This window comes from Coregonus lavaretus (genome assembly GCF_964263955.1).
Source record: "Coregonus lavaretus genome assembly, chromosome: 27".
Classification (NCBI taxonomy): domain Eukaryota; kingdom Metazoa; phylum Chordata; class Actinopteri; order Salmoniformes; family Salmonidae; genus Coregonus; species Coregonus lavaretus.
In genome coordinates, this window is record NC_140014.1 from 42,511,459 (window position 1) to 42,533,722 (window position 22,264).

The 22,264-nt window shown below is 45.4% G+C and overlaps 1 protein-coding gene across 1 annotated transcript in view; it reads left to right on the forward strand.

The window, feature by feature from the left end:
* Nucleotides 1-22,264, forward strand: part of LOC311102783 (pecanex-like protein 1) — a 141,721-nt gene that overhangs the window by 72,611 nt on the left and 46,846 nt on the right. Inside the window, 7 exon segments of the mRNA XM_084144196.1 lie at nt 1,068-1,100; nt 3,016-3,187; nt 6,949-7,059; nt 7,397-7,488; nt 12,181-12,290; nt 12,458-12,563; nt 22,123-22,215. Coding sequence (XP_084000322.1) covers nt 1,068-1,100; nt 3,016-3,187; nt 6,949-7,059; nt 7,397-7,488; nt 12,181-12,290; nt 12,458-12,563; nt 22,123-22,215 — 717 coding nt within the window.

Sequence of the window (22,264 nt, forward strand, 5' to 3'; positions counted from 1 at the left end):
AGTACTTATGTAGTGGTATTGTTGGTATGTCGACAGTACTAATGTAGTGGTATTGTTGGTATGGCGACAATACTAATGTAGTGGTATTGTTGGTATGGCGACAATACTAATGTAGTGGTATTGTTGGTATGGCGACAATACTAATGTAGTGGCATTGTTGGTATGGCGACAGTACTAATTTAGTGGTATTGTTGGTATGGCGACAATACTAATGTAGTGGTATTGTTGGTATGGCGACAATACTAATGTAGTGGTATTGTTGGTATGGCGACAATACTAATGTAGTGGTATTGTTGGTATGGCGACAATACTAATGTAGTGGTATTGTTGGTATGGCGACAATACTAATTTAGTGGTATTGTTGGTATGGCGACAATACTAATGTAGTGGCATTGTTGGTATGGCGACAGTACTAATGTAGTGGTATTGTTGGTATGTCGACAGTACTAATGTAGTGGTATTGTTGGTATGGCGACAATACTAATGTAGTGGTATTGTTGGTATGGCGACAATACTAATGTAGTGGTATTGTTGGTATGGCGACAATACTAATGTAGTGGTATTGTTGGTATGGCGACAATACTAATGTAGTGGTATTGTTGGTATGGCGACAATACTAATGTAGTGGTATTGTTGGTATGGCGACAATACTAATGTAGTGGTATTGTTGGTATGGCGACAATACTAATGTAGTGGTATTGTTGGTATGGCGACAATACTAATGTAGTGGTATTGTTGGTATGGCGACAATACTAATGTAGTGGTATTGTTGGTATGGCGACAATACTAATGTAGTGGTATTGTTGGTATGGCGACAATACTAATGTAGTGGTATTGTTGGTATGGCGACAATACTAATGTAGTGGTATTGTTGGTATGGCGACAGTACTAATGTAGTGGTATTGTTGGTATGGCGACAATACTAATGTAGTGGTATTGTTGGTATGGCGACAGTACTAATGTAGTGGTATTGTTGGTATGGCGACAGTACTAATGTAGTGGTATTGTTGGTATGGCGACAGTACTAATGTAGTGGTATTAACCCTGTTGTTGTGTTTCTGTCTCAGAGTGTTCAACCAGACTCTTCTTCTCCTCGCCATGTAAGCATCTCTTTATCTCTCCTCTAATCTGCCCCCTCGTCATGTAAGCATCTCTTTATCTCTCCTCTAATCTGCCCCCTAGTCATGTAAGCATCTCTTTATCTCTCCTCTAATCTGCCCCCTCGTCATGTAAGCATCTCTTTATCTCTCCTCTTATCTGCCCCCTCGTCATGTAAGCATCTCTTTATCTCTCCTCTAATCTGCCACCTCGTCATGTAAGCATCTCTTTATCTCTCTACTCTAATCTGCCCCCTCGTCATGTAAGCATCTCTTTATCTCTCCTCTAATCTGCCCTCTCGTCATGTAAGCATCTCTTTATCTCTCCTCTAATCTGCCCCCTAGTCATGTAAGCATCTCTTTATCTCTCCTCTAATCTGTCCCCTCGTCATGTAAGCATCTCTTTATCTCTCCTCTAATCTGCCCCCTCGTCATGTAAGCATCTCTTTATCTCTCCTCTAATCTGCCCCCTCGTCATGTAAGCATCTCTTTATCTCTCTACTCTAATCTGCCCCCTCGTCATGTAAGCATCTCTTTATCTCTCTACTCTAATCTGCCCCCTCGTCATGTAAGCATCTCTATCTCTCCTCTAATCTGCCCCCTAGTCATGTAAGCATCTCTTTATCTCTCCTCTAATCTGCCCCCTCGTCATGTAAGCATCTCTTTATCTCTCCTCTAATCTGCCCCCTCGTCATGTAAGCATCTCTTTATCTCTCCTCTAATCTGCCCCCTCGTCATGTAAGCATCTCTTTATCTCTCCTCTAATCTGCCCCCTCGTCATGTAAGCATCTCTTTATCTCTCCTCTAATCTGCCCCCTCGTCATGTAAGCATCTCTTTATCTCTCCTCTAATCTGCCCCCTCGTCATGTAAGCATCTCTTTATCTCTCCTCTAATCTGCCCCCTCGTCATGTAAGCATCTCTTTATCTCTCCTCTAATCTGCCCCCTCGTCATGTAAGCATCTCTTTATCTCTCCTCTAATATGCCCCCTCGTCATGTAAGCATCTCTTTATCTCTCCTCTAATCTGCCCCCTCGTCATGTAAGCATCTCTTTATCTCTCCTCTAATCTGCCCCCTCGTCATGTAAGCATCTCTTTATCTCTCCTCTAATCTGCCCCCTAGTCATGTAAGCATCTCTTTATCTCTCCTCTAATCTGCCCCCTCGTCATGTAAGCATCTCTTTATCTCTCCTCTAATCTGCCCCCTCGTCATGTAAGCATCTCTTTATCTCTCCTCTAATCTGCCCCCTCGTCATGTAAGCATCTCTTTATCTCTCCTCTAATCTGCCCCCTCGTCATGTAAGCATCTCTTTATCTCTCCTCTAATCTGCCCCCTAGTCATGTAAGCATCTCTTTATCTCTCCTCTAATCTGCCCTCTCTTTGTCCTCCTCCCCTGGAATTAGAACCTTCTCTGCCCTGAGCTGAGCCCTCAAAATGGAGTCAGTCTGTTACTCCCCCTTTTCTCCCCCCTGCTGCAGGCATAGGGCTTTAAATAGCAGACTAGAGTTTAGACTACAGCTCTCTCTCCCTCCTCCTCCCCCCCCCCCCACCCTGCTGCAGGCATCGGGCTTTAAATAGCAGACTAGAGTTTAGACTACAGCTCTCTCTCCCTCCTCCTCTCTCCCCCCCCACCCTGCTGCAGGCATAGGGTGGGGGAAGTCCGGTTGACTGTAGGCTGTCTTTGTTTCTCTACACCCCAACCTAATCTCTCTCTCCTCTCTCCTCTCTTTCTTCTCTCTCTTCTCTCTCTTCTCTCTCTCCCCTCTCCCCTCTCCCCTCTCCCCTCTCCCCTCTCCCCTCTCTCCTCTCTTCCCTCTCCTCTCTCCTCTCTCCTCTCTCCTCTCTCCTCTCTCCTCTCTCCTCTCTCCTCTCCTCTCTCCTCTCTCCTCTCTCCTCTTTCCTCTCTCCTCTCTCTCCAGGGCCATAACCGTATCATAGTCTACAGTCGGCCCGTCTACTTCTGCCTGTGCTGTGGGTTGATCTGGGTGTTGGACTATGGTAGTGATGGGACCGGCTCGGCCCGGTTCACCCTGTACGGTGTCGCCCTCACCAGCTCCCTGGTTCTCTCCACTGCCAGGGACCTCGTCATAGGTGAGTCTTTATACTGCTGCTAATTGGACAACATGGACACTTGGAGGGGGTTTCCTGGAGACAGATTCGGGAAAAGCAATTTTGATGGAAATGATCCCTTACTGCGCCTCCAGAAAGTATTCATCACCTTTGACTTATTCCACATTTTGTTGTTACAGCCTGAATTCAAAATTGATTTAAATATTATTTTTTTCCTCACCCATCTACACACAATACCCCATAATGACAAAGTGAAAACATGTTCTTAGAAATGTTAGCAAATGTATTGAAAATGAAATACAGAAATATCTAATTTACATACAGTTGAAGTCGGAAGTTTACATACACCTTAGCCAAATACATTTAAACTCAGTTTTTCACAATTGCTGACATTTAATCCTAGTAAAAATTCCCTGTTTTAGGTCAGTTAGGATCCCCACTTTATTGTCTTGAGATGTTGCTTCAATATATCCACATCATTTTCCTTCCTCATGATGCCATCTATTTTGTGAAGTGCACCAGTCCCTCCTGCAGCAAAGCACCCCCACAGCATGATTCTGCCACCCCCGTGCTTCACGGTTGGGATGGTGTTCTTCGGCTTGCAAGCCTTCCCCTTTTTCCTCCAAACATAACAATGGTCATTATGGGCAAACCGTTCTATTTTTGTTTCATCAGACCAGGGGACATTTCTCCAAAAAATACAATCTTTGTCCCCATGTGCAGTTGCAAACCGTAGTCTGGCTTTTTTATGGCGGTTTTGGAGCAGTGGCTTCTTCCTTGCTGAGCGGCCTTTCAGGTTATGTCGATATAGGACTCGTTTTACTGTGGATATAGATACTTTTGTACCTGTTTCCTCCAGCATCTTCACAAGGTCCTTTGCTGTTGTTCTGGGATTGATTTGCACTTTACTCACCAAAGTACGTTCATCTCTAGGAGACAGAACGCGTCTCCTTCCTGAGTGGTATGACGGCTGCGTGGTCCCATGGTGTTTATACTTGCATACTATTGCTTGTATAGATGAACGTGGTACCTTCAGGCGTTTGGAAATTGCTCCCAAGGATGAACTAGACTTGTGGAGGTCTACAATTCTTTTTTTGAGGTCTTGGCTGATTTTATTAGGATTTTCCCATGATGTCAAGCAAAGAGGCACTGAGTTTGAAGTTAGGCCTTGAAATACATCCACAGGTACACCTCCAATTGACTCAAATGATGTCAATTAGCCTATCAGAAGCTTCTAAAGCCATGACATCATTTTCTGGAACAGCTGTGAGTCTTTCTGGGTAAGTCTCGAAGAGCTTTGCGCACCTGGATTGTACAATATTTTGCCATTTATTCTTTAAAAAGTTCTTCAAGCTCTGTCAAATTGGTTGTTGATCATTGCTAGACAGCCGTTTTCAAGTCTTTCCATAGATTTTCAAGTTAAGTAAAAACTGTAACTTGGCCACTCAGGAACATTCACTGTCTTCTTGGTAAGCAACTCCAGTGTAGATTTTTCCTTGTGTTTTTAGGTTATTGTCCTGTTGAAAGGTGAATCCATCTCCCAGTGTCTGGTGGAAAGCAGACTGAACCAGGTTTTCCTCTAGGATTTTGCCTGTGCTTAGTTAGCTCTATTCTGTTTTATTTTGTATTGAAAAAAACTCCCCAGTCCTTAACGATTACAAGCATACCCATAACATGATGCAGCCACTACTATTCTTAAAATTATGCAGAGTGGCACTCAGTAATGTTCCTATTAGATTTGCCCCAAACATCAGACTTTGTATTCAGGACAAAAAGTTAATTGCTTTGACAATTTCTTTGCAGTATTGTTTTAGTGCCTTGTTGCAAACAGGATGCATGTTATGGAATATTTTTATTCTGTGCAGGCTTCCTTCTTTTCACTCTTTCAATTAGGTTGGTATTGTGGAGTAACTACAATGTTGTTGATCCATCCTCAGTTTTCTACTATCACAGCCATTAAACTCTGTAACTGTTTTAAAGTCACCATTGGCCTCATGGTGAAATCCCTGAGCGGTTTCCTTCCTCTCCGGCAACTGAGTTAGGAAGGCCGCCTGTATATTTTGCATGCAATTTATGTGACTTGTTAAGCACATTTGTACTCGTGAATTTATTTAGGCTTGCCATAACAAAGGGGTTTAATACTTATTGACTCAAGACATTTCAGCTTTTCATTTTTAATTAGTTTGTAAAGATTTGTAAAAAGATTACACTTTGACATTATGGGGTATATGTTTGAGAAAAAATCTCAATTGAATCAATTTTAAATTCAGGCTGTAAAGTAACTAAATGTGTAATAGGTCAAGGGGTCTGAATACTTTCTGAACGCACTGTATGTGTTGATTATCTAGCTTAATATTTTGACTACTTATTAAGATGTGTTGTGAATGTGGTCATATAAAGTGAGCATATTTAATACATACAGTATCATAAGAACAGTTACTATCATTTTGTAAAGTGTGCTGCTTACATTTGACTGAAGTGAGCTACGTGCTCGTGACCAAACCCCATTGTCCCAGTCATTATACCCGTATATACTCGATATATACAAAAGTATGTGGACACCCCTTCAAATTAGTGGATTCGGCTATTTCAGCGACACCTGTTGCTGACAGGTGTATAAAATCGAGCACACAGCCATGCAATCTCCATAGACAAACGTTGGCAGTAGAATGGCCATACTGAAGAGCTAAGTGACTTTCAACGTGGCACCGTCATAGGATGCCACCTTTCCAACAAGTCAGTTTGTGAAATTTCTGCCCTGCTAGAGCTGCCCCGGTCAACTGTAAGTGCTGTTATTGTGAAGTGGAAACGTCTAGGAGCAACAACGGCTCAGCCGCGAAGTGGTAGGCCACACAAGCTCACAGAACGGGACCGCTGAGTGCTGAAGTGCGTAGCGCATAAAAAAATAGTCTGTCCTCGGTTGCAACACTCACGAGTTCCAAACTGCCTCTGGAAGCAACGTCAGCACTATAACTGTTCGTCGGGAGCTTCATGAAATGGGTTTCCATGGCCGAGCAGCCGCACACAAGCCTACGATCATCATGCGCAATGCCAAGCGTCGGCTGGAGTGGTGTAAAGCTCGCCGCCATTGGACTCTGGAGCAGTGGAAACGCGTTCTTTGGAGTGATGAATCGCACCATCTGGCAGTCCGACGGACGAATCTGGGTTTGGCGGATGCCAGGAGAACACTACCTGCCCGAATGCATAATGCCAACTGTAAAATTTGGTGGAGGAGGAATAATGGTCTGGGGCTGTTTTTCATGGTTCGAGCTAGGCCCCTTAGTTCCAGTGAAGGGAAAACGCTACATCATACAATTACATTCTAGACGATTCTGTGCTTCCAACTTTGTGGCAACAGTGTGAGGAAGGCCCTTTCCTGTTTCAGCATGACAATGCCTCCGTGCTCAAAGCGAGGTCCATACAGAAATGGTTTGCTGAGATCGGTGTGGAAGAACTTGACTGGCCTGCACAGAGCCTTGACCTCAACCCCATCGAACACCCTTTGGGATGAATTGGAACGCCGACTGCGAGCCAGGCCTAATCGCCCAACATCAGAGTCCGACCTCACTAATGCTCTTGTGGCTGAATGGAAGCAAGTCCCCGCAGCAATGTTCCAACATCTAGTGGAAAGCCTTCCCAGAAGAGTGGAGGCTGTTATAGCAGCAAAGGGGGGGACCAACTCCATATTAATGCCCATTATTTTTGGAAAGAGATGTTCGTCAAGCAGGCGTCCACATACTTTTGGCCAGTGTATTATTACTAACCACCTCTTCTCTCTGCAGTGTTCACTCTGTGCTTTCCTATCGTGTTCTTCGTGGGGCTCCTTCCCCAGGTCAACACCTTCGTAATGTACCTCTTTGAGCAGCTGGATATCCACGTGTTCGGGGGGAACGGTGAGGGATACTTTCGGATGTCAAGTTTATTTTCAATATATGACAGGCCCTAATCGTCAGGTTGTTATTGTAAAAGATAAATGTGTATCAGACCCCCATGTATCGAAAAAGGGACGGATGCACATCCCTAATAAAATGTAATAAATACATTTGAAGTCTGACCTTACCACAGCTCTCTCAATAAAAGTTCACAGGGTCTCTCTGCAAGGGTCTCTTAGTTTGACCTCCCTTTAACCTTTGACATCTACACATTGTGACACTGAGAGAATGCTGATTTGCACTAAATGTCAAACACTATCTGGTATGTATAAGTGATGCTGACCTCGTGTGTCCACAGCCTCCACCAGCCTTCTGTCATCTCTTTACAGTGTCCTGCGAAGCGTGGTCACTGTGGCCCTGCTCTATGGCGTCTGCTACGGGGCCCTGAAGGTCAGTCTGAACTAACCTCGAGCCTCCTCCTCTCTCCCAGTATTATGAATATCAACTGATCCAATAAAAGATCTGGTGACGTGTGATGGCTGACGCCTGTGTGTGTTCTGTTGTTCTAACGCCTGTGTTTGAATGTGTTCTAATCTCTGTATCCACCCTCATTTTCTAACGTTGCTATGGGCACAGCCAAACAATGGAAGTGATGGATTGGACTTCCTCTTTACTTCCCTACTGTGATGGATTGGACTTCCTCTTTACTTCCCTACTGTGATGGATTGGACTTCCTCTTTACTTCCCTACTGTGATGGATTGGACTTCCTCTTTACTTCCCTACTGTGATGGATTGGACTTCCTCTTTACTTCCCTACTGTGATGGATTGGACTTCCTCTTTACTTCCCTACTGTGATGGATTGGACTTCCTCTTTACTTCCCTAATGTGATGGATTGGACTTCCTCTTTACTTCACTACTGTGATGGATTGGACTTCCTCTTTACTTTCCTAATGTGATAGATTGGACTTCCTCTTTACTTCCCTACTGTGATGGATTGGACTTCCTCTTTACTTCCCTACTGTGATGGATTGGACTTCCTCTTTACTTCCTTACTGTGATGGATTGGACTTCCTCTTTACTTCCTTACTGTGATGGATTGGACTTCCTCTTTACTTCCCTACTGTGATGGATTGGACTTCCTCTTTACTTCCCTACTGTGATGGATTGGACTTCCTCTTTACTTCCTTACTGTGATGGATTGGACTTCCTCTTTACTTCCTTACTGTGATGGATTGGACTTCCTCTTTACTTCCTTACTGTGATGGATTGGACTTCCTCTTTACTTCCTTACTGTGATGGATTGGACTTCCTCTTTACTTCCCTACTGTGATGGATTGGACTTCCTCTTTACTTCCTTACTGTGATGGATTGGACTTCCTCTTTACTTCCTTACTGTGATGGATTGGACTTCCTCTTTACTTCCTTACTGTGATGGATTGGACTTCCTCTTTACTTCCCTACTGTGATGGATTGGACTTCCTCTTTACTTCCTTACTGTGATGGATTGGACTTCCTCTTTACTTCCTTACTGTGATGGATTGGACTTCCTCTTTACTTCCCTACTGTGATGGATTGGACTTCCTCTTTACTTCCCTACTGTGATGGATTGGACTTCCTCTTTACTTCCTTACTGTGATGGATTGGACTTCCTCTTTACTTCCCTACTGTGATGGATTGGACTTCCTCTGTACTTCCTTACTGTGATGGATTGGACTTCCTCTTTACTTCCTTACTGTGATGGATTGGACTTCCTCTTTACTTCCTTACTGCAGTGCTCCGGTGGCAAACTTGCCAGAGTAAATTTTTTGAAGGAGTCAATTTATAGAGTATAAAAGTAAACAAGTATAAGTGTAAGTGTGTATTTACTCATTGACTTTTTCCACATTTTGTTACATTACAGCCTTATTTTAAAATTGATTTAAATCGTTTTTTTCCCTCCTCAATCTACACACAATACCCCATAATAACAAAGCAAAAACAGGTTTTTAGAAATTGTTGCTATTTTTTATTTATTTTTTAACAACAAATCACATTACGTAAGTATTCAGACCATTTACTCAGTCCTTTGTTGAAGCACCTTTGGCAGCGATTACAGCCTTGAGTCTTCTTGGGTATGACACTACAAGCTTGGCACACCTGTATTTGGGGAGTTTCTCCCATTCTTCTCTGCAGATCCTCTCAAGCTCTGTCAGGTTGGATGGGGAGCATTGCTGCACAGCTATTTTCAGGTCTCACCAGAGATGTTCAAGTCCTGGCTCTGGCTGGGCCACTCAAGGACAATCAGACTTGTCCCGAAGCCACTCCTGCGTTGTCTTGGCTGTGTGCTCAGGGTCCTGTTGGAAGTGAACCTTCGTACCAGTCTGAGGTCCTGAGCGCTCTGGAGCAGGTTTTCATCAAGCAGCTCTCTGTACTTTGCTCCATTAATCTTTGCCTCAATCCTGACTAGTCTCCCAGTCCCTGCCACTGAAAAACATCCCCACAGCATGATGCCTTCACCACCATGCTTCACCGTAGGGATGGTGCCAGGGTTCCTCCAGATGTGACGCTTGGCATTCAGGCCAAAGAGTTCAATCTTGTTTCTCATGGTCTGAGAGTTTTTAGGTGCCTTTTGGCAAACTCCAAGCGGGCTGTCATGTGCCTTTTACTGAGGCGTGGCTTCCGTCTGGCCACTCTACCATAAAGGCCTGATTGGTGGAGTGCTGCAGAGATGGTTGTCCTTCTGGAAGGTTCTCCCATCTCCACAAACAAACTCTAGAGCTCTGTCAGAGTGACCATCGGGTTCTTGGTCACCTCCCTGACCAAGGCCCTTCTCCCCCGACTGCTCAGTTTGGCCGGGCGGCCAGCTCTAGGAAGAGTCTTGGTGGTTCCAAACTTCTTCCATTTAAGAATGATGGAGGCCACTTTGTTCTTGGGGATCTTCAATGCTGCAGAAATTATTTGGTACCCTTCCCCAGATCTGTACCTCGACACAATACTGTCCTTCGACCTCATGGCTTGGTTTTTGCTCTGACATGCAATGTCAACTGTGGGACCTTATATAGACAGGTGTGTGCCTTTCCAAATCATGTCCAATCAATTGAATTTACCACAGGTGGACTCCAATCAAGTTGTAGAAACATCTCCAAGGATGATCAATGGAAACAGGATGCATCAGAGCTCAATTTCGAGTCTCATAGCAAAGGGTCTGAATACTTATGTAAATAAGGTTTCTGTTTTTTATTTTTAATACATTTGCAGAAATGTCTAAACCGGTTTTCGCGTTGTCATTATGAGGATTTTTATTTAATCTATTTTAGAATAAGTGGAAAAAGTCGGTGTCTGAATACTTTCCGAAGGCACTGTATGGAGTTGTGTTGTGTCAGAGGTAAGGGCCATCCACCAAGCCAATAGCAATAACTATAACAATAAACTACAGGCTACGTAATTATAAAATGTTGGTGAGCCTCCACACTAGAGGAAAGTTTGTTTATCGTTCTTCAGTCCTTCACCCGTCAATCAACTGATCAACACATCCTACTGCACACTGCCTATTAATAAGGAAGTAACTCAAGACCATTCAGTGCTTTCAGGATTCATTGTCATAGTGACAACTGCAAATAATGTTTCAATGTACGTGTAGGCCTAATGAAAAATACAGTAACTCGTATTTAAATGTAGCAATACAACAACAAACGCTGTTTAACCTGCGCATCTTTTACAGGATGTCATTGCCTCGTTGCTCAAGTGGTTTGCAAGTTATTTCCATTTTTCACTGTCTTCATCTCTTGTGTCCTGTGCAACAATGTTATCATCACTGGCCAAAGAGATCACACCATCGCACTCTCTCCTCAACTTTCGCCGACATGCATTTTCTATGCTGTAGGCCTGTTTTTTACATTCAGCAATTAGCAAGAGGAAGCCTGCTTCTCTCCTCCGATAGACTATTAGGATAAAAAATTATCACGCTCTGTGTTGTCCACGTGGTCCTAAATCTATCTGGCTGAAACCACCAAACACCGCTCTGAGGAGTCCGCATGGTCCTAAAGCACACCAGTGCCGCTTTTTGTATTACAGTGCAATGATAAAACTGGGTGGGACAAAAATGCCAATTTCAGAATGTGTGGGGGGGAGGGGAGGGGGGGGGTTTATGAAGAGATTATGAAATGGCAGATCTGTGCGTTCTTCCAGGCTGTGCTCTGGCCTATTGGAAAATATGGGCTTCTCCTTTCCAACTACCCTGCCCGTTCTTAACGCTGTAGCCTATTTTACATTCAGCGAGCAAGATTTAAGAGGAATAGCCGTTGCAGTGGAGAGGCCAGGGGAGTAATTGCGCAACAGAACAAAGACAGACAGGCTCGACATGTAGACTATAGCCTCAGTGAGAAGAGTATGCATATTAGCCCATAATTCACAAGCTCAATGTGATATTGTCCCTGGGTAGCAGCTCGAAAAGCTACCCTATTGTTTCAGTTATTTATTTAGGGACAAGAAATGTATCCTACCTAGGCTACAACCACACAATGTAATGATGAATGTTATTATTGTTATCAAGTGGGTACAAAACTTTAGTCTAGCCTGTAAACTGCAGTGAATAGCCTAAGTGATTTGAATAACCGCTCAAAAGCCTGGCGTTTTGAAAGCATATTAATTTCGAAACGACTGCATCTAGCCCGGCTGACAGGGGCAACCATTTGGATCAGTTATGGGCTTTTTCTTGGCAGTTTAGCTTGCACGGTCCAGGCACATTAGCAGGCCAGTAATGTGGTGTATCTTTTTCAGGATGTATCGGCTAGCAGAAAAACATGCTAATGCAGGGATTTCTATTGGCACAAATATGAATTATCATAATGCACGAGCTCGGAGGAAGTTGTATCCGTAGTTTCCACGTTTTGGCTTCCGTGTTTTTTAAAAGCGTTCTGAAAATTTGGTGGATTTAAGGAGACCTGGGAACGCCAATACATTCCTGTGTTGTTCTCTGTGGTTCTAATGGGTTCTTATCGCTGTGATTCTAGGAGACCTGGGAACGCCAATACATTCCTGTGTTGTTCTCTGTGGTTCTAATGGGTTCTTATCGCTGTGATTCTAGGAGACCTGGGAACGCCAATACATTCCTGTGTTGTTCTCTGTGGTTCTAATGGGTTCTTATCGCTGTGATTCTAGGAGACCTGGGAACCCCAGCATATCCCTGTGTTATTTTCGGTGTTCTGTGGCCTCCTGGTGGCGGTCTCCTACCATCTGAGCCGGCAGAGCAGCGACCCCTCTGTACTCATGTGAGTATATCCTACAGGACCTCCCTCTTTTCTCTGGCCTCCATCTTTCTTTACTCAGCTTTCCTTGATGATAGTCACTCTTACTAGTTTGGTTTGCTTTGTATGAGCTCTTTGATGATGGGATATATCAGTATGGGCCACTCACCAGTTGCCTTCTCTGTTTCCAGTTCCTTGGTGAAGTCCATGATTCTACCCAAGCTGAAAAACAAGAACCCAGAAGACCCCCTGTCTGAGGTGCAGGACCCTTTACCAGAGAAGCTCAGGGGCTCCGTGGTGAGTAGATGGGTAGTTAGTTAGTTAGTTAACTAGGTAGGTAGGTAGTTAGTTAGTTAACTAGGTAGGTAGGTAGTTAGTTGGCAGATGTGCAGGACCATCTTACTGAGAAGCTCAGGGGCTCCGTGGATGTATTTCAAGGCCTACCTTCAAACTCAGTGCCTCTTTGCTTGACATCGTGGGAAAATCAAAAGAAATCAGCCAAGACCTCACAAATTGTAGACCTCCACAAGTCTGGTTCATCCTTGGGAGCAATTTCCAAACGTCTGAATGTACCACGTTCATCTGTACAAACAATAGTACGCAAGTATAAACACCATGGGACCACGTAGCCGTCATACCGCTCAGGAAGGAGACGCGTTCTGTCTCCTAGAGATGAACGTACTTTGGTGAGAAAAGTGCAAATCAATCCCAGAACAACAGCAAAGGACCTTGTGAAGATGCTGGAGGAAACAGGTACAAAAGTATATATCCACAGTAAAACGAGTCCTATATCGACATAACCTGAAAGGCCACTCAGCAAGGAAGAAGCCACTGCTCCAAAACCGCCATAAATATGCCAGACTACGGTTTGCAACTGCACATGGGGACAAAGAACGTACTTTTTGGAGAAATGTCCTCTGGTCTGATGAAACAAAAATAGAACTGTTTGGCCATAATGACCATCATTATGTTTGGCGGAAAAGGGGGGTTGCTTGCAAGCCGAAGAACACCATCCCAACCGTGAAGCTCGGGGGTGGCAGCATCATGCTGTGGGGGTGCTTTGCTGCAGGAGGGACTGGTGCACTTCACAAAATAGATGGCATCATGAGGAAGGAAAATTATGTGGATATATTGAAGCAACATCTCAAGCCATCAGTCAGGAAGTTAAAGCTTGTTTGCAAATGGGTCTTCAAAATGGACAATGGCCCCAAGCATACTTCCAAAGTTGTGGCAAAATGGCTTAAGGACAACAAAGTCAAGGTATTGGAGTGGCCATCACAAAGCCCTGACCTCAATCCTATAGAAAATGTGTGGGCAGAACTGAAAAAGCGTGTGCGAGCAAGGAGGCCTACAAACCTGACTCAGTTACACCAGCTCTGTCAGGAGGAATGGGCCAAAATTCACCCAACTTATTGTGGGAAGCTTGTGGAAGGCTACCCGAAACGTTTGACCCAAGTTAAACAATTTAAAGGCAATGTTACCAAATACTAATTGAGTGTATGTAAACTTCTGACCCACTGGGAATGTGATGAAAGAAATAAAAGCTGAAATAAATCATTCTCTCTACTATTATTCTGACATTTCACATTCTTAAAATAAAGTGGTGATCCTAACTGACCTAAGACAGGGAATTTTTACTAAATGTCAGGAATTGTGAAAAACTGAGTTTAAATGTATTTGGCTAAGGTGTATGTAAACTTCCGACTTCAACTGTAGGTAGGTAGATAATTAGTTAGATAGGTCATTTGTTGGTTAGCTAGTTATTTGTCAGAGGTGCAGGACCCTCTACCTGAGAAGCTCAGGGGCTCTGTGGTGAGTAGGTAGGTAGGTAGGTAGGTAGGTAGGTAGGTAGGTAGGTAGGTAGGTAGGTCATGAGTTGGTTAGGGAGGTAGGTAATTAGTTGGTTGGCTGGTTAGTTAGTTGTCGGAGGTGCAGCAGGACCCTCTACCTGTGATGATTTGTAACACACTCAGAGATAATACAGTCAAAGCTATAGAAATAGAGCCATTCTAATGATCTGGTCAGAGCTGGGTCACTGTCTGGTTCTGCTGATGTTGAGGTCTGGTCAGAGCTGGGTCACTGTCTGGTCCAACTGGCTCCACTCAGGCCTCATTATTGAGTCTGTGTAAATTCATCCTCCTCTCTCTCAATTCAATTCAATTTGCTTTATTGGCATGACGTAACAATGTACATATTGCCAAAGCATACTTTGGAGATTAAGTGATACATTTCCAATAGTAACATAAAATAATAATAATCAGTATTGTCAACGGGACAATGAGTAACAACAATAATAAGGGTAAAACATAACCATTCAATGGACAATAACAATGGCATAGAGGACGTGTGCAGGTTGGTTGGTCTGTCAGACACTGTCCCTCATCTTATGGCAGGCAGCAATGTAGTGCTCTGCCAACCCACAGCTCTCTGAGTCCTCCCCCAACAGGACGGGTAGCCTATCCTGCCAACCCACAGCTCTCTGCGTCCTCCCCCAACAGGACGGGTAGCCTATCCTGCCAACCCACAGCTCTCTGCTTCCTCCCCCAACAGGACGGGTAGCCTGTGTCCTCCCCCAACAGGACAGGTAGCCTGCGTCCTCCCCCAACAGGACGGGTAGCCTGCGTCCTCCCCCAACAGGACGGGTAGCCTGCGTCCTCCCCCAACAGGACGGGTAGCCTGTGTCCTCCCCCAACAGGACGGGTAGCCTGTGTCCTCCCCCAACAGGACGGGTAGCCTATCCTGCCAACCCACAGCTCTCTGCTTCCTCCCCCAACAGGACGGGTAGCCTGCGTCCTCCCCCAACAGGACGGGTAGCCTGTGTCCTCCCCCAACAGGACGGGTAGCCTGAGTCCTCCCCCAACAGGACGGGTAGCCTGCGTCCTCCCCCAACAGGACGGGTAGCCTGCGTCCTCCCCCAACAGGACGGGTAGCCTGCGTCCTCCCCCAACAGGACGGGTAGCCTGAGTCCTCCCCCAACAGGACAGGCAGCCTATCCTGCCAACCCACAGCTCTCTGCGTCCTCCCCCAACAGGACGGGTAGCCTGTGTCCTCCCCCAACAGGACGGGTAGCCTGCGTCCTCCCCCAACAGGACGGGTAGCCTGCGTCCTCCCCCAACAGGACGGGTAGCCTGCGTCCTCCCCCAACAGGACGGGTAGCCTGCGTCCTCCCCCAACAGGACGGGTAGCCTGAGTCCTCCCCCAACAGGACAGGCAGCCTATCCTGCCAACCCACAGCTCTCTGCGTCCTCCCCCAACAGGACGGGTAGCCTGTGTCCTCCCCCAACAGGACGGGTAGCCTGAGTCCTCCCCCAACAGGATGGGTAGCCTATCCTCATCAGAGAGGTCTTTGAAACCTTGAATAAGGGTTTCAAATTTGGTGAAATGACACTTTCTAATTGTTTTATATTTTTGACATTTTGTCAGCAAATGCAGCTCTGTCTCAGGTTCTGCTGTGGTGCGGTGGTTGCACAGCCTTTCCTCTACAGGGAACCAGGTTTTCCTGTGTCTACCCTTCTCAATGGCAAGGCTGTGCTCACTGAGTCTGTACTTTGTCAATATTTTACTAATGTTTTGATCAGTAACCATGGTCGAATAGCTTGCCATGTTGTACTGTCGATTTTAGGGCCAGATAGCACTGCATTTTGCTTTGTGCTTGTGTTTCCCAATAGGTCATGTAGTTTTGTTTTGACTGTTGTAATTTGTTTTATTCTGATTGATGGATGTTCTGGTCCTGAGGCTTCAGTGTGTTTAGTGAAACAGGTTTGTGAACTCAGCCCCAGGACCAGCTGGATGAGGGGACTCTCTCTCTCTCTCTCTCTCTCTGTCTCTCTGTCTCTCTGTCGCTCTGTCTCCTCTGTCTCTGTCTCTGTCTCTGTCTCTCTCTCTCTCTCTCTCTCTCTCTCTCTCTCTCTCTCTCCTCTCTCTCTCTCTCTCTCTGTCTCTCTCTCTGTCTCTGTCTCTGTCTGTCTCTCTCTGTCTCTCTCTCTCTCTCTCTCTCTCTCTCTCTCTCTCAATTTAATGTAATTCAAAGGGCTTTATTGGGATGGGAAACATATGTTAACAGGGATAGAGACATTTCAAATGTCATATGTCTATATGCAATGTTGTAACGCTATGCAAATAGTTAAAAGTACAAAAGCGAGAAAAAATAAACACATAAATATGGGTTGTATTTATAATGGTGTTTGTTCTTCACTGGTTGCCCTTTTCTTGTGGCAACAGGTCACAAATCTTGCTGCTGTGATGGCACACTGTGTTATTTCACCCAATAGATATGGGAGTTTATCAAAATTGTATTTGTTTTTGATTTCTTTGTGGATATGTATAATCTGAGGGAAATATGTATCTCTAATATGGTCATACATTTGGCAAGAGGTTAGGAAGTGCAGCTCATTTTCCACCTCATTTTGTGGGCAGTGTGCACATAACCTGTCTTCTCTTGAGAGCCAGGTCTGACTACGGCGGCCTTTCTCAATAGCAAGGCTATGCTCACTGAGTCTGTACATAGTCAAAGTTTTCCTTAATTTTGGGTCAGTCACAGTGATCAGGTATTCTGCCATTGTGTACTCTCTGTTTAGGGCCAAATAGCATTCTAGTTTGCTCTGTTTTTTGTTTGTTCTTTTCAATATGTCAAGTAATTCTCTTTTTGTTTTCTCATGATTTGGTTGGGTCTAATTGTGTTGTCCTGGGGCTCTGTGGGGTATGTTTGTGTTTGTGAACAGAGCCCCAGGACCAGCTTGCTTAGGGGACTCTTCTCCAGGTTCATCTCTCTGTAGGTGAGGGTTTTGTTATGGAAGGTTTGGGAATCGCTTCCTTTTAGGTGGTTGTAGAATTGAACGGCTCTTTTCTGGATTTTGATAATTAGCAGGTATCGGCCTAATTATGCTCTGCATGCATTATTTGCTGTTTTGCGTTGTACACAGAGGATTTTTAAAAAACATTTTGTGGTATCCAATTGGTAGTTAGTCTTGTCTCATCGCTGCAACTCCCCTACGGACTCGGAAGAGGCGAAGGTCGAGAGCCACGCGTCATCCGAAGCACGACCCTGCCATGCCACACTGCTTCTTGACACACTGCTTGCTTAACCCGGAAGCCAGCCGCACCAATGTGTCGGAGGAAACACCGTCCAAATGATGACTGAAGTCAGCTTGCAGGCGCCCGGCCCGCCACAAGGAGTCGCTAGAGCACGATGAGACAAGGACATCCCGGACGGCCAAACCCTCCCCAAACACGGACGACGCTGGACCAATTGTGCGCCGCCTTCATGGGTCTCCCGGTCACGGCCGGCTGTGACACTCGGAAGGCCCCACGGAATATATTTTTGCAGAATTCTGCATGCCGTCTCAATTTGGTGTTTGTCCCATTTTTGTGAATTCTTGGTTGGTGAGCGGACCCCAGACCTCACAACCATAAAGGGCAATGGGTTCTATAACTGATTCAAGTATTTTTAGCCAGATCCTAATTGGTATGTCGAATGTTATGTTCCTTTTGATGGCATAGAAGGCCCTTCTTGCCTTGTCTCTCAGATCGTTCACAGCTTTGTGGAAGTTACCTGTGGCGCTGATGTTTAGGCCGAGGTATGTATAGTTTTTTGTGTGCTCTAGGGCAGTGATTCTCAACTGAAGGGTTGTGTGATTTTAAGGGGTCGTGGGACTTTACACGTGCAGCGCGTCCACAGTGGTGAAATGGCTTGCTACGTTCGGTCTCGGAGGGTGGCTTGCTACGTTCGGTCTCACAGTGGTGAAATGGCTCGCTACGTTCGGTCTCACAGTGGTGAAATGGCTCGCTACGTTCGGTCTCGGAGGGTTTTCGCGCTGCACACACTCACTGACCAATACAATAACGTTCTCGTCTCACACACACACACACACACACACACACACACACACACACACACACACACACACACACACTGATCCAATGAAATTACATATTTCTCGACACACACACACACACACACACACTGATACAATAGAAATGTCATTCTGCAACATTGTTTTGTTTTAAATGTTGGCACGTCCAATCAGATAACACAGATCTTCTTCCGACAGCAAGCTTGGTTGACAGCTAACTATGCAGATGTGTTCTGCAGGCATTGCACATGTGGATAGTTAGCTGTCGTTTAACTCAAATAGGCTGTCAGAGTAAAATCATGGACACGTTTTTGGTAGAGGTGGTGGTGGAGGTGGCGGTGGTGGTGGCGGTGGTGGTGGAGGTGGTGGTGGAGGTGGTGGTGGTGGTGGCGGCGGTGGTGGCGGTGGTGGTGGAGGCGCCGCCGAGGCTGTCTTTAACACGATGGATATGTACCTGGGCTCCGTGGGACTGGCCTGGGATGAGTGCGTCGGTGTGACCACTGATGGGGGCAGCTGCCATGACGGGAAAGCACCCCGGAGTAGTAAAGCGGATCCTGGAGAGAGCACCGAGTGAAACGTGGAACTACTGCTTCCTACACAGGGAGGCATTGGCAGCGGAGGACAGCGGAGGACAGCGGAGGACATGGAGGACATGGAGGACATGGTGGACATGGAGGACATGGTGGACATGGAGGACATTGAGGACATGGTGGACATGGAGGACATGGAGGACATGGTGGACATGGAGGACATGGAGGACATGGAGGACATGGTGGACATGGAGGACATGGAGGACATGGTGGACATGGAGGACATGGAGGACATGGAGGACATGGTGACTGAGTTTCCACGCCGCTCTCCAGAATGTGATCAAGTGTGTCAACTATATGTGTGTCGACCAGACTAACATTAAGCATCTCCAATCCAAAGTTAAATCTAGAATCGGCTTCCTGTTTCGCAAACAAAGCCTCCTTCACTCATGCTGCCAAACATGCCCTCGTAAAATGGACTATCCTACCGATCCTTGACTTCGGCGATGTCATTTACAAAATAGCCTCCAACACTCTACTCAGCAAATTGGATGTAGTCTATCACAGTGCCATCCGTTTTGTCACCAAAGCCCCATATACTACCCACCGTTGTGACCTGTACGCTCTCGTTGGCTGGCCCTCACTACATATTCGTCGCCAAACCCACTGGCTCCAGGCCATCTATAAATCACTGCTAGGCAAATCCCTGTCTTGACCAGTGAGATACACCTCCTTTGGCCGCCATTCCTTCCAGTTATCTGCTGCAAATGACTGGAACGAACTGCAAAAATCTCTGAAGCTGGAGACACTTATCTCCCTCACTAACTTTAAGCATCAGTTGTCAGAGCAGCTTACCGATCACTGCACCAGTACACAGCCCATCTGAAATTAGCCCACCCAACTACCTCATCCCCATATTGTTATTTATTTTGCTAATTTGCACCCCAGTATCTCTATTTGCATATCATCTTCTGCACATCTATCATTCCAGTGTTAATACTATTGTAATTATTTTGCACTATAGCCTATTTATTGCCTTACCTCCATAACTTACTACATTTGCACACACTGTATATATATTTTCTGTTGTATTTTTGATGTTTTGTTTTACCCCATATGTAACTCTGTGTTGTTTTTATCGCACTGCTTTGCTTTATCTTGGCCAGGTCGCAGTTGTAAATGAGAACTTGTTCTCAACTGGCTTACCTGGTTAAATAAAGGTGAAATAAAATAAAATAAAATATCTAAAGAGTTCCACCAAAAGCAGGTGTTTCCAGGCCTTCTGCAGGGATATGGGGAGCAAGCACCATCAGGTGCTTTATCATGCAGAGGTCCGCTGGCTTTCCAGTGGTAAAGTGTTGGGTCGATTTTATGAGCTTCGAGCGGAGATTGCTGCGTTTCTTTCGGAAAACAAGTCACCTCTGGCCAAACATTTCCATTTGTGAGGAATGTCTCGCTCAGGTTGCCTACCTGGCAGATATTTCTGATCATCTGAATTCGCTCAATGTGTCAACGCGAGGGAAGGGGGGCACAATCGATTTTAACAGAGGGACAAAGAGGATGCCTTCAAGATGGAAGTTTACCGTTTGGGCAAATCATGTTTCTAACGGGAGGATTGACATGTTTCCCAATGCTGATTTCGAGATTCAGAATCTGATCAACAAAGCGCACGGCGACACACTGAAAAACCCCAGTTAAACAGCATCTTGTCAAGCTGCAGGGAAAGTTTTGCGACTTCTTCCCGGAGGAGAAGAGGAGACGACGACGGATACGGGGGACCCCTTTCGAATGGAGATGGGAAGCGTCACGTTGCCAAGCAACGAAGAGGATCAGCTGGTGAAGCTGTTGTTTGAGCTCGGACTGAACACGCGCTTCGCGGAAATGACAGTTCTGGTGCAGCGTAGTGGGAGAAGTATCCTGCTCTCGCCTGTCGATCAGAATCATGCTACCGTTCAGCACTACCCATCTGTGTGAAAGTGGCTTCTCTGCTGTGGCCGTCAACAAACTGGACAGCCAGCATGACCTCCGAGTTGCCACGTCAACCATCACCCCAGACTTCAATAAACGTATCGAACTGAAGAAACACCCCCAGCTTCCCGCTGATAGGCCACACCCACACACACAATAAATAAACAGGTTAATGAGTTATTGTTCACAATGTTAATTATTATTGTTAATTAATTCTGACATTCATATTACATTTTATTGAACTGATTTAAAAACATACACCTTTTTTTTTTTTTTACATTTCACAGTTGTGAAACTATTCACATGGTAATTGATGATTTAAGAATTCCTAATGATTTGTATTATTTATTTTTTTAAACACTGGTATGTGTTACTGTTCATTTAACATTATTGGACTGGTTTTGATGTCATGTTCTGAGTCCGGTCATTTATTACACCCCACTCCTGAACTGGTTGCCTAATTAAATGGCTTATTCTCTTGACTTGATAATACATGTTTTCTCAGTGAATATGGCTGTGTAATGACTTTCTTTAATACCATAATAGTAGCCCATTGAGACGGAGTCTATTTTGCAAGTGAAACCTGCCCAAGTAGGCAGCTGCAATACAACATTACAAAATGTAATCATCAACAGTCCATAATATTGGGTCGCGACTCAATTGTCATTGTTAAATGAGTGGCGCAGTGGTCTAAGGCACTGCATCGCAGTGCTAGCTGTGCCACGAGAGATCCTGGTTCGAATCCAGGCTCTGTCGTAGCCGGCCGCGACCGGGAGATCCATGGGGCGGCGCACAATTGGCCCTGCGTCGTCCAGGGTAGGGGAGGGAATGGCCGGCAGGGATGTAGCTCAGTTGGTAGAGCATGGCGTTTGCAACGCCAGGGTTGTGGGTTCGATTCCCACGGGGGGCTAGTATGAAAATAAAACAATGAAAACAAACAAAAACACAATTTATAATGTATGCACTCACTAACTGTAAGTCGCTCTGGATAAGAGCGTCTGCTAAATGACTAAAATGTAAATGTTAAATTTGGGTCCCCAGGCAAAACCAGTTGTGAACCACTGCTCTAGGGCAATGTGTCTAGCTGGAATTTGTATTTGTAGTCTTGGCAACTGGACCTTTTTTTGGAACACCATTTTTTTTGTCATACTGCTATTTGCTGTCAGGGCCCAGGTCTGACAGAATCTGTGCAGAAGATCTAGGTGCTCCAACCCCTTCTCTCCTAATCCAATCAGAGCTGGGTCGCTGTCATGTCTCTGGGCTGTAGGCCAAGGATGTTAATGTTGATGTGGAATTCCAAACCTTACTGTTCTTATGCGTAGACATCAATATCAACCACCCCTGGTTCTCTCCTGGCTGGTCCCAGATCTGTTTGGGTCTTTTTATTTATTAGGATTCCCATTAGCTCACTCCCAGGAAGAGTAGCTTCCTGGGGGTGTTGGCTACACAGCTACACAGTTAGTCTGTCTGTCTCCTAACCTAACCGTCTTCCTGTCTGTCCCTCAGAACGAGCGTCTGCACTCTGACCTGATCGTCTGTGTCGTCATCGCCGTCCTCTACTTCGCCATCCACGTCAGCACCGTGTTCATCGTTCTGCAGGTACAGTAGAGCTCTGCCACGTCAGCACCATGTTCATTCATCATAGGTA